General features: G+C 35.7%; 2 protein-coding genes across 3 annotated transcripts in view; both read left to right on the forward strand.

Annotated features, from left to right (window-relative positions):
- LOC140146503 (glycine dehydrogenase (decarboxylating), mitochondrial-like) overlaps positions 1 to 12688 on the forward strand; it is a 58462-nt gene that overhangs the window by 18142 nt on the left and 27632 nt on the right. The window lies entirely within an intron of this gene.
- Positions 3431 to 8265, forward strand: LOC140146504 (uncharacterized). Of its 2 annotated transcripts, XR_011858255.1 has the most exons (4): positions 3431 to 3990; positions 5675 to 5800; positions 6571 to 6840; positions 7264 to 8261. XR_011858255.1 is itself a non-coding variant. In XM_072168373.1 (3 exons), exons 1-3 carry the CDS (start codon positions 3977 to 3979, stop codon positions 7463 to 7465), a joined length of 342 nt encoding a protein of 113 aa, XP_072024474.1. In that variant the 5' UTR covers positions 3431 to 3976; the 3' UTR covers positions 7466 to 8265. The 2 variants fall into 2 exon arrangements, 1 of the variants encoding a protein (XP_072024474.1); XM_072168373.1 differs by lacking the exon at positions 6571 to 6840 and having other exon boundaries at positions 7264 to 8265.

The following is a 12688-nucleotide window of genomic DNA, read 5'->3' on the forward strand; positions in this document are numbered from 1 at the left end:
CAAGTTTGGCAACCCTGCATGGCTACTAAATTATCGATTGAATTGATATAATGGTAATAAATTTCGGATTTACTAAGTGCCTTTTTCCAGATCTTGAAGGATTCAAATTTAGCGCTGTTATTTCGCAATCACAATCAGATAGCATCAACTAGGTCAGTTGCAGCCGAGCCTGGCGCAGACCTATCCACACTTAGATTGTAACATCCACCAAGATTTCTGTGCAGCTCCCCAAATTCCATTGGGTGAAAGAAGTTTTTGATATAAACCAAACAACTACTGGTATTTTTTAAAGCAGGAGGAAAGCGGAGATCCCTTAATTCAGGCCATATTTGTCCAGTTTTGATAGTTTTATTGATCTAGAAGGAAATGGGGCAACTATAGAGTAGGCCCTATGTGTTTGCATGACAAATAATACTAGGCTAGAACAAAAGATTTTAGTATTTTCCCCTCCCAGGAAACATCATGCCCATGGGGGCAAATAAAACCCATTACAATGAGCCTTAATTGGGTTGGGGCCTAGCTCAGAATCCACATATTCTTTGAAGTGTGGGTTTGATCTTTCCCTCAATATTTGAGCACAAATACCTCTATTAACTTGGGTACATTGGCCTTCTGGAAAGGCGCTTGAAAAGATATTGATTACCCAGTAAGACTATTGTTAAGCCAAGGTTGTGTGAAGCCTATTTTCCTAGTATTTTGACAATGGGTTGAAGCATGCAAATAGTGACCTCATGATTTTGTGGGATGTACCCCTGACTCAATAAATTGAGCATACAATCATTTGTATGATCAATAAGAGATGATAATAGGCTGATTTCACAAAAGGTCATTAGTTCAAATCTGCCTCCAGAAAATATGATGTCTGCATAAAGCACAAAATAAATCCCCAGTTGAAGAGATGTTGATTGACTCATTCTAATTGTTCCATATGTCATCTGGTGGCAGATTTAAACGAAATCGCCCTAGATAGATATGTGACCTGCTACCACTAGATGAGCATTAAGTTGCAAATTTACAACAAAAGTCACAAATTGAGAAACAAATTTAAGCAATGTGTAGCACAGTTGCAAAATGTTTGAGACTGCAGATAAAATCTTTTGTTTTTCACTATTTTTAATATATTACCAGTAATGGGTTAAAATCAAATTTCTAATATAAATATTGTTAGTTGTAAATGTGTTGTTGTTGCTGCTTGTCATTATTATGATTTATTGACCTTTTGGGCAATCTTTTGTGCATCCAGGCATAGTGCCAATTATTTTGATCCCAGCAGGCACATAGGCCTAACTCCAAGCTTCATCCACCAAAGATGTAGGTTGCTGTATAGCAGGATAACCTATGTACTGAATACTAAGAAATTTTCGCAAGGCTTTTTATTTTGTGGATACTAAACCCAATGGCTGAAGTTCTGTTAAAATGTCCTGCTTTTTATTCCAAAAAGTCCAGGTCTTATTTCCAGGTGGAAACTCCTTCCCATTGTTCGCAATAGCTCATTAGAGAATGCCAGTGAATTCACGGGCCTGGCAAAAATATCTAGAGCATTCTTAGTGGATATTATTAACAGGACAATTAACAAATTGGCTTGTGGATTCCTGCCCCCCAAAAAAAAAAAAAAAAACCCCAACAACAGCAAAACATGTTATAGTAGTAGACATTTGTTAACCTGTATGGAAATTGCACATTACAAATTGAGATGATGGTTTCCTACAAACAAATATACCAGTAGAAATTCTTACTAATTGCATCCAGGGATCATATTAAATGCACAGTGCAGAATAAACTAGGTGAAGGCCAAGGCCTGTCATGTGGTACTTGGCATTGACTTGCACTTGAGTAAACCTATTGTGAAACCATGGAAGTATGTCCATGGTGAAACTGATTATATAGCACTGTAATTTTCACAGCGGTATATTTTTACTTTCGCATGGAGAATGTCGTAAAAAAACGCAAATAAGAAACTGGCTAAAATGTTTCTCATCATCTGCATATTTGAATCTAAACAATAAAATCTATGATCTAAATAACATTCAGTTCTAAGATATGACCTCAAATAGGGATAGAAATATATGGTAGCTGAAAATGAGAGCATCCAAATGAAATGAATAGACTTGGATTATTATGAGGTCGTGATATATGGTCATGTTTTTTATGTTGGGCACCAATTATGTTGCATGTGTATTTTCAAGCGAATCACATGCTTTTACAGGTTTGGTACTATAAGGCCCCGAACAATCGATTTTGAGTTTCCCGTCACATAATTTTTGAAAACAAGTGAGGTAACTTTTTCATTATTCATTATTCATTATTTTCGTGACTTTCATTATGACAAAATGCGAGTGTAAAACACGTTCTTATTTACCGCTCACTCACTCAAAGGATGTTTAACCAAAGATATAAACTTGCAAAGAGGCTGCATGGTCAAAATTGATACCAATTCCTTTCTTTTTACTATTATTTTTCTTATTTATTTATAAATTTTGTGTGATTTAAGTACAAATTATCCAGTTGACGTTGACATGCGATATCGTCCACTGCATGACAGTACGACCACTGTCACATATCTTAATTGATATGTACATGACAAATCTTTAATAAAAACATCAGCAAAGTCCCATCAAATTGAAATCAAAATACGAAACAATTGCAATTCATGAATTGGTAAGTTTTTACAACTCCATATCGAATCTTGCGCCAACAAAATTAAAGGGAAACCCCCACAGCGTGTTTTGTTGATGTTGAATACCGCATAGTTCTTGCAGCAATGTCATAAACACAACGGAGTTGAAATATATAATTTTTGCTCTTTTGTATATTAAATTTAATTTAAAACTATGTCGAATACTATTTAAAATAAATAATTGATCAATCGGGACAACAAATATAAAATTAACAGTATTAATATATTTCTTTAATTACCACAAACAACGATATTGTGCAAAGTCACAAACAGCACTGTAGAATAAAAATCAGACATTGAAAAATATTTTTGTTCGACCGCATATTTCGTGCAACAGTGTCACAATAGAGCAGAGTTGAAATATATAAATTTTGCCATATTTGTACAGTAAAATTAATGTAAAACGATACCAAGTACTACTGTAAAACCACTTAATTTCGCTAGGGATTTAATTTCGCTAATTTCGCTAGAAGCCTTAATTCGCGAAATTAAATACCCGCAAATTGAACAGTTTTACATTGAATTGTACACATAAATTGCTGGATTAGCGAAATTAAATACCCACAAAAATGGTGGTCATTGGCAATTAGCGAAATTAAGTACTAGCGAAATTAAATAGCTTTACAGTATTTTAAAATATATGATTGATATTTATGAAAAGAAATCCAAAAATACCAGAATCAATATGTTTTTTTAAATTCGCACAAACATCACTATTCATTGTGCGATTTCGCGAACAGCACTGTTAGACCAAAATGCATGACAGTTTTAGTCGCTATTCCGTGGTCTACTTTATGGGTGTGAATGGAAAAGGTCTTATATGAAAGATAAAATTATTTGTTTGGGCCAGACATAAATCCCTAAGAAAATAAGTAGCCAATTATGACCAAAAAAACCCCAAAAAATCAGTGCATTTTGAATATGTGTGAAAAAGGACATAAACTTAATCCTTGTAATTGGATAACTGTAGGCAGTGCATACATGCCTATATACTTTCACACGAGGGCAGCAAAACATAGGCTATTGTCATTGACAACAAGATGGCTGCCCCCACAGCAGCCAGCAGTGATTCTGAAACTAAACATGTTTGTGCTATGCATGTTGTTCCTGGCACAACAAGTGATTTTCTGAGGTTTTCGGAAAAATGTTGGAGCAAGTATATCTCTTGTGCTGAACGATGGGTGAAGCTGGTGGACCGGGAAGAGCACAAAGTAGCTCAAAATGCTGGGGAAGTCCTGGGTGTCGAATTCGACTCCAGTCATGCCAGTGCTGTCAGAACTGTAGACTACAGATTTCCGGATGCAGAATCCAAGGTAAGCATATTTTTATTGTCATAATTTATATACTATAAAAATATAAGCTTACAATATATAAGTGTTGCCACACAATCATGACAATCAAGTCTGTTTAGTGTGGCATCATGTATTCACACAGTGCATCCATGGACCATGGCTCGTACTTGTACATTTGCGAGAAGGCATCATCAATATTATCATGTACACTGATAATCATAATACTTCGAGGCCTGTGGTGAAAGTGCAGACTACTGGGCCAGCGCTATCGCGTGATCACTCACATACATAGCGGGTAAGCGTGGCGCCTAATCGCAATGCGTTTTACGCGATAAGAACAAAGGCCCTGTAACCTGCACTTAGCCTCGGAAGTATTATGATTATGGGTACGGTACATACAATCATGTCAATGGAATGGTTGCATGAATGTGACGTGTGGATACGGGACAGGTAATGAGTCAGTATGTAGCAATTAGTTATCACAGTATCACTGTACCCAAGTTATGTGCCAGGGTGGATTTGATTCACATGGGGTAGGCACATTAGTGTTGCATGTTGTTTTATTACACATTTGACATTACCGTTTGAACAATTATCAGTGCTCACTGCTCAGTCAGTGGCAGTGCAACTCGTAGATGCAGTAATTACAACACCCATACCCAGGGGGTACACTTGACATGGCCCTAATATGTGTGAGTATTACCAAATCATAATTGTTCAGAATTCCCAACATGAATATGCCACTGATACATGTAGCTGACATCCTGACAAATTTGCTGTTAGAGCAAAATTGTAATGTATCATATCATTGCTTTGTAGTACGGTACCTGTGTAATGTGACGGAGTGTCCACCGTGACACAGCGTCCGTAATAATGAAATTCTATTCATTGCTATTCATGCACGGAATAAGCCGCAATCAATATGATCAATGATTCATGAACATATGAATAGATTCTCTTTGTTTATAGGACACTGTAACACTAGGACAATTTATGTTATGATACTGATTACTGGCGGTACACATGCATAGTTTGCTACGTGTTTATGAATACTAACTCGTTCCATCCCCCGATCATCACAGCTGTCGATGCCTGGTTTGTGGACAGATATTTCGATCAACAGTCCGATTAAACCCCTGGATAAAACCGTTGCCAAACAATTCAAAACAAGAATTTTTGTAATAAAAAAATGGGTCAATTTATAAGAATATTTCGTTATTAGGATTAGGAAATTAAACTAAAGCAGATTGTCAACAACAAAAAATTATTGACAGGTTCACGTAGCAATGTGCCCAATTCAAATAGTGCTAGAAAACCCATGAAACAAGCAATTGCCAAGATTTGCGACATTTTCAAATTAAATGTTTGATCTATAAATTTGTAATATCTTTCTTAAATCAAAATGTTTTGAAATAATAACTAGGGTGTGCTGACTTGCACAATACCCATGTGCAATTCATCACCTGAATACGGTGTCTTAATTGTCAAATTAATACAATACCGGCATATGCTTTTTATTCTTCATAATCAAGATTCTTATTCTTAATTCTAACGTTTTACCAGTCGATTGACCGGAGGTCACTGACTGGTTCTTTTTCTCTAACTTCAAGTTGAAATGGTTCTGTCAGGCAATTATCATATCAGTTGTCTTCTTGCTATTAATAGTACCCTTTACATTTGATTTCTCTTGTGTTGTTTATTTTAGAATATGCATATTGGCTTTCATTCTGATTGCCGTAGAAGATTCTGCGATGTGTCCAAGATTGATTTGGCAGAGCAGGGGTAGAGAGAGCAGCCCAGAAGCGTACAGCCACCGCAAGTACAAGTACAGGTACAAAACAAATTGTCTGCTGTAGTAGTAGTACGTTTACTCTACATTCATGTTAGTTTAATATCATTTTAACTCATAATATTTTTAATCTAGTCAACCACACAACATAAATGACAGCCATTGAAAAAATCACTGACCATCCAGGATTCAAACCTGGGATCTCCGCTTTAGTAGTGCGACGCTCTATGAACTGGATTGTCAATAATTTTTTCACTGGCTGTCATTATGTTGTGTGGTTGACTAGAATAAAAATATTATTTCATGTTTATTTACCCACACGTTTGAGCTTTCTCTCTGTGTAATGTTAACTCAATTATTCTGAAATGTATTAAAGGAACATCACAACTTTGACCAGGTGTTTTTCATCAGGAGAAAAAAATGTTTCTGCTGACATCGAAAATGAAAATAACTTCCACTTACAGGAATCGAACCTGTCCGAACTATTGGGATTGAAGTCACAACAGCTGGAACCACTACTAGTACTACATTGCAATATTGATTACTTGTCATGTATAATTAACACATGTTTTTCAGATCAATCTAAATTTGATTTTTCTGCTGTATGCATATTGAGCTGATGATGACAGAAATGTTTTGTGCAAATACCATCACATCTTGAGATATTGAACATATAATGTACCTAGATATTTTACAAAAAATATTGCACCAGAAAGTATTTCTACCAGGACATAACACTCATTTTATGCACCATACCAAATATTATTATTTTCAAAAGAATTTTTCCTCCATTTGTTTATCTATTTCTGCAGATGTTCAAAATCTTGGTGAAGCCTTGGGCAGGAAAAATGCAATTGCCTCATAGGTCTCCACTGCTTGACAGGATGCGATGCTGTTAGTAGCTTCAGAGGAAAGGGGAAAGTTAAACCAGCCAAGCTACTCTTCAAAGATGTTGCTGAATTTCCAGTCTTCTCCTCTCTTGGTGACAGCTTTGAAATTGATGAAGACCAGGCTACTCAAGTGGAGAAGTTTGTTTGTCGACTCTATGGGCAGCACGACTGTGATGATGTAAATACTGTCAGGTGAGTAAATTGAAAGTTCTGCAGCTTGGCTGGTTTAACTTGCCCTTTTTCTATGAAGCTACTAACAGCATCACATCCTGTCAAGCAGTGGAGACCTATAAGGCAGTTGGTTTTTTTTCTTGCCCAAGGAAGCGGTTCACACATGAGGCATCTATAGTGGAAATTAAATTTTAATAAAAAATCGAATCCATCCAAATTCAATTCTTGCCTCAGGGAGCAGTTCACATACAAGTGAATAACTATGTGCAACGGAGAACAAGAAGTCATGTGTATAAGCAACAGACTGTAAAAGGAGCCTTGATCACTTTCAAACTGGAAAAATGGACACTTAAGTTCAGATTGAAATCCTTGTTGTATCAGTTTTTTCGAGGTACCGGTATGCAAAATGTTTTATTTTCAGATTTTTACTTTCTATTCTTTCAGGTATACCAAGTTCAAGATGGGCAAGCACAGAGAAGAGGCCATGCCACCAAACCAAGACTCCCTAAAGCAGCACATTATGCGAGCTAATTACCAGGCAGCAGTGTATAAATCAGCCCTTGACCAGTTCCCTGACATTCCATCACCCCATGGAAGAGGATGGATAGTAGCGGTGAGAGTATTGCTATACATTGGACTGACCTAGCACCAGCACCTGATAGCATACTAGAATTTGTGCATTGTGACTGTAAGAAGACAAAATGCATACAAGGTGGATGCTCTTGTTTGGAAAAAGGACTCCCATGCACTGATCTGTGCAAGTGTGTGTCATGTGAGAACACTCATCAAGAATGTCTAACAAATGATGGGGATGACAATGATGAAGATGATGACAGTGATAGTGAAAGTGAAGACTGAAACCCTTTAAAGTGCCTTGATTTCAGGAGAATTGGCCAGTTTTGTCCTACAGACAAGTACAATTTCAAGTTATGCATTAACAGTAATGCATAGTCATCACATCCAACTAGTTGCATTTCGATTTAAAATCAGTTTATTGTGATGCTGCAATGTGAATGTGGTGTATCATGATCAGAGCTATAGGTCTCTAATGCATAGTCATCACATCCAACTAGTTGCATTCCGATTTAAAATCAGTTTATTGTGATGCTGCAATGTGAATGTGGTGTAAAAATACATCATGATCAGAGCTATGGACCATGTCATGCATGAAGATCTATCAAAGTCACTTTTAGGTCTCAAAAAATCAAGACATGTGTGGATAAATGTGTAAGTTATGGTATCTGTATGATATGGCAATATCTGAATCAGAGGAACCTCTTTGACACAACTTATGGGGCACACATTTTAGTTTGTGTTTTCAGATTCAGAGGTAGAGGTGGTTGAGCGGTCTTGCGCACTGTACCGTCGGCCGGGTGTTTCAAAAAATCGTGGGTTCGAGCCTCAATCGAAACCAGGATTCTTTGCTACCCAAAAGGTTCCTATCTAGGTCAGAAATGCTGTAATTCTATCATACAAAATTCAGTTGGGATACAAAGATTTTTTGTTGGGGTTTTGGGCTATAAATTTGATATAATTACAGAATTTCTCCTCTACCCCATCCACTGTGTGTAATGTACAGGCTAGTACATGCAGTGAATGACCGGTCTTGCCGTGGTTCGGAAAGTCACGTTAAGCTGTTGGACCCGTGTATTTGGCAGTTGCCTTGAACATGTTTAAAGTTACTGGCCTTCGTCAGTAGGGAGTTATCCCAGATCAGTTACCTGTACAAGTACCCGCAATTCTAGGCTCAGGATCGTGCATAGGTAAACTTTCCACATAAAGCCTAGGTTGCAACTATAGCTCATCACCAGGAAGGAAGGATTGTGTGTTATCATTATCCACTTATTACATACAAACTCAGTGCCAAGGATTTGAAAAACAAATCATTGTAATCAAATGTTTTGTGTTCACGAGGTTCCACTGTATTCTCAAACAAAAGTGTTTTCAAAAACATAAAAATGATGTTCAATGCTGTGAAACTTTGATTTGGTGCAAAGAAGATCAAAATGATAAAGAAGAAGCAAAAATAAAAACAACATAAAGTGCAAAGTAAGATATTGTTGCCTCTGTATGTCTCATTTTATTATATACTGTATGGTAAGTGTTAAACATATACCAATTGCTTGGAAAAATGGTGGTGAGTGGTATGTTGTATTTAACTGCCTGTAATCCTACCACAGCTCCCCTCCTCCCACACATACCACCACCACCAAAATACTCTATTAAGGTAACAAAAATACTGTAATTATTGATAAAATATATTATAAAGAACAATAATTTATTTTTTTCTATGTTTTTTGTAGAAGCAGTAATATTTAGTAATATTTTTAATACCGGTGCTCCTTGAAAAAAAGGAATTTCCATCATATTATTAAAAAGCCCGATATCGTTCGAATTGGCCGTTTTTTTCTTTAGGGATTTTTACACTGCTAATTGTACTCATTTTGTCCATTGATTAATGTGGTTTCCAAGTACACCCAGCAAGTGGACCACGGAATTCATTTTCTGGACATATATAAATACCATGCATTTTGGTCTATATGTAGAATCATTGATCTGCCAATGACAGCATTAGTCTTTCAGTCCAGTATATGATACGCACGTGGAAAAGGACTGCGACGTCAACATTTTACAAAGCGTTGCGAACCGGGCCTACAGGATCTAGGCTATCACTATCACACGCCAATCAACCGACCGCAATGAGTTTACTGCGGTAGCGAAATCGATGTTTTGAATGTGATTTTTCCACTAAAAATGCACGGCTTTTCATCGTTTTTTTGGCAAAAATGATAAGTTTTTATTTTTATTTTTGAAAATCGCAATAATGAATTCAAGTGCGGGCCCGAAAATGAAGTGCGGGCGGGCGACGGGAAACTCAAAATCGACTTTGCCACGCCTAACTTCAAAAGTTGACATTTATAGAACCCAATTAAAGTACATATATTCTGAGAGCATATACTCAGATGATTTCAGAAACGATACAATAAGAGTCATTATACAGGGTGACCCATAAAATATACAGGGTGTAACAAGCAAAAATTAGGATGAAAATATTAAGGGATCTAAAATAAGCGTTTATTGCGTTTCGACAGTATTTTTTATGGGACATGAGAGCACCTCAGCCCTATCGAATTGCATTCTGAATACGAAGCATGTCTTTCTGATATCAAATAATTTTCATTTTTTGAAAATCACAATATAATACAAATTTTATGACAAATTATAAAAATTTGATATTTTTCAAATTGTTGATATATAACAGTCCTCGAAGTAAATTATATAAATCTAATGATATATTCTTAAAGTATAATTATGTAGCAGGGAGGAAAAGCCGACGGTCAATTGAAAATTTTGACCTTTCATATTAAAGATATGGATTTTTTCCTCAAAAGACCTTTTTTTTTGGTGTTTTTGGAAAAAAATCCATATATCTTCATTACGAAAGGTCAAAATTTTTATTGATCGTCGCTTTTCATCCACCTACATACACTTTAAGTATAAATCATCAGATTTATAAAGTTTACCAGTACTGTTAAATATCAAAAATATCAATTTTAATGATTTGCCATAAAATGTGTATTAAATTGCGAATTTCAAAAATAAAAATTATTTGATATCAGAATGACATTCTTCGTATTCAGAATCTTGATTCGATATGTCTGATAATGCTCTAATGTCCCAAAATAAATACTGTCCAAGCGTTCATACCCCAGCCCTTAATTCAGTTAGGGGTGTCACCCCCCGACGTACATTGATAATGTAAAAATTTGACAAATGTTTAATATAGCTAACTTAATTGCCCACCCAGTCATATGGAACTTATGACGGTCAAGTGCTTCAATTATGTAGATGCAGGGTTGTCAAAAATCTATATATTTATATAAATTTCTTCAAAACACCCCTTATTTGGCACTGGAGATGCAAATTTTTATGATTGAGGTATGTAACTAGATGTAAAATAAGCTCAACAATCCAGTTTCTAAAGTTAAAAGAGAATCTGACAAAGCGTTTTCGTAAAAATTTACTTTTTGGATCAAAATTGAGCGTGAGGGCGCTCTTTCAGATTTGTCGCAAATCTTCTCTATGTTTTACTAGTTTTTATTTTACTTAAGTAAAGAGGATCACAACCAAGGTCTGCTTAAGAAATTTGAGCCTTTTATCATGTTTTGTTTGCCTGTACCGGTAGCACCCTTTTGAATGTTCCCTTTATTAGTGTAGCTACAAGTAATATATGAATACAAAAGCCACCTAAGTCCATACTTTGGACAAATTGAGTTAAGCATGGGAAATTGTTGCTATACATAGGCCTGTCATATGCATGAAAGAACAACTCAAATTCATCCTCTGTGTCTATATTGGGCATGTGAAAATGAAAGAATCACCCAATTCCATGATTTGAGTCTTGTAACACATTGATTGAAATCCAGTATGTATAAAAGTCCACTTGTAAAACATTCATTGCTAGAGAATGACTTTTGAACAAAAAATGGGTTTAATAAAGGAAAGTGTGTGGTTTATATTACATGGCAGAATGCTTATCAACATTATACATACCTGTGTGCTTTATTTTGTATTCTCTTACTAGTGGTAATCTCATTCTAACATTGTTGTCATTGTATATGATTCAAAAACCACCCAAGTCCAAAATTTAAAATGAACCCCACGAAGTCCCTGAAATGCTAATCGTCATACCTAATACAGGTTAATCCACTCATTTGCACGTAAAACTTACCATATTGACCAGGTAAATCTAACTGAAGGAATTGAAATGATACACGGGTTTTTCTCTCAAAATAACTTCGCATGGACTTAGGTGGCTTTTGTATTCATGTATTCAAAATTTTAGTAATTTTTAATTGTCTAATTAACAAATACTGAGGCAATGAATGCTAAACATGATATCATTTAGCCGAGATCAAGTACAGAAACAAGTCGAAATCTATCAATAATGTTTATTGAGACAATAGTGTATAAATCACCATTGTACTGCATTGTGATCCTCCACCACATGATCCTCCATCACATGAGCCACCCCTGACTAATTAGATTTAACGAGTTACAGTAATTAGTACAAATGAAAATCATAAATTTTTGTTTCAGAAATTGAAAGGCCAATGTTTAGGGAACAAAATAATACTAGACAAGCTCATAATAAATACCAAATAAATAAACTACATACATGTAAACACGTCTTGATGAGTAAGAATGCAACAGAGCCACCCTTTATAGGTGCCCAGCAGCGTTCGAAATTTTGGTTGTCCGGTTGCCCGGGACAACTAAAAAAGTGGCTGGACAACCAAAAATACTGATTCGGTTGTCCGCCGGACAACCATAAATCTGTAGCCAAAATGGACCTTTGTACATACGGACAACCAAAAACTTAGACGGACAACCAGCAATTGTAACCTGGTTGTCCGTGGGACAACCATTTATTTTTCCTTAATTCGAACACTGGTGCCCAGTATAAAAAACATGACCATATAGGAAACAAACAACATTGGTGTCAATAATAACATGGAAAGTAAGATTGACATCCACTTTGAGCCAATTGAAACTACCAATTGAATGTATGTGGCCTGTGTGCGTGCCAACAATGAAAGTGACATGTATGCAAATAGTCATTTTTAAAGAATCAACGAACAGATTTATTTATGCACCTATGGGTATTACATGTATATTCATTACTAAAGCAAACATAAACATTGACAAAATAAGTACTTCAACATCATTTTATAGCTTCATCACTGATAATAAAAATAACAAATTATTCATTAATAATTCAAATTAAATTTTCATGTGTGAGTTTATAATTAAAAATAACTATGGAAGGCGAGATTATTTCCTGGAATATCTTATGTTACTTTATTTG

The sequence above is a fragment of the Amphiura filiformis genome, chromosome 2 (genome assembly GCF_039555335.1).
Source record: "Amphiura filiformis chromosome 2, Afil_fr2py, whole genome shotgun sequence".
Lineage (NCBI taxonomy): Eukaryota > Metazoa > Echinodermata > Ophiuroidea > Amphilepidida > Amphiuridae > Amphiura > Amphiura filiformis.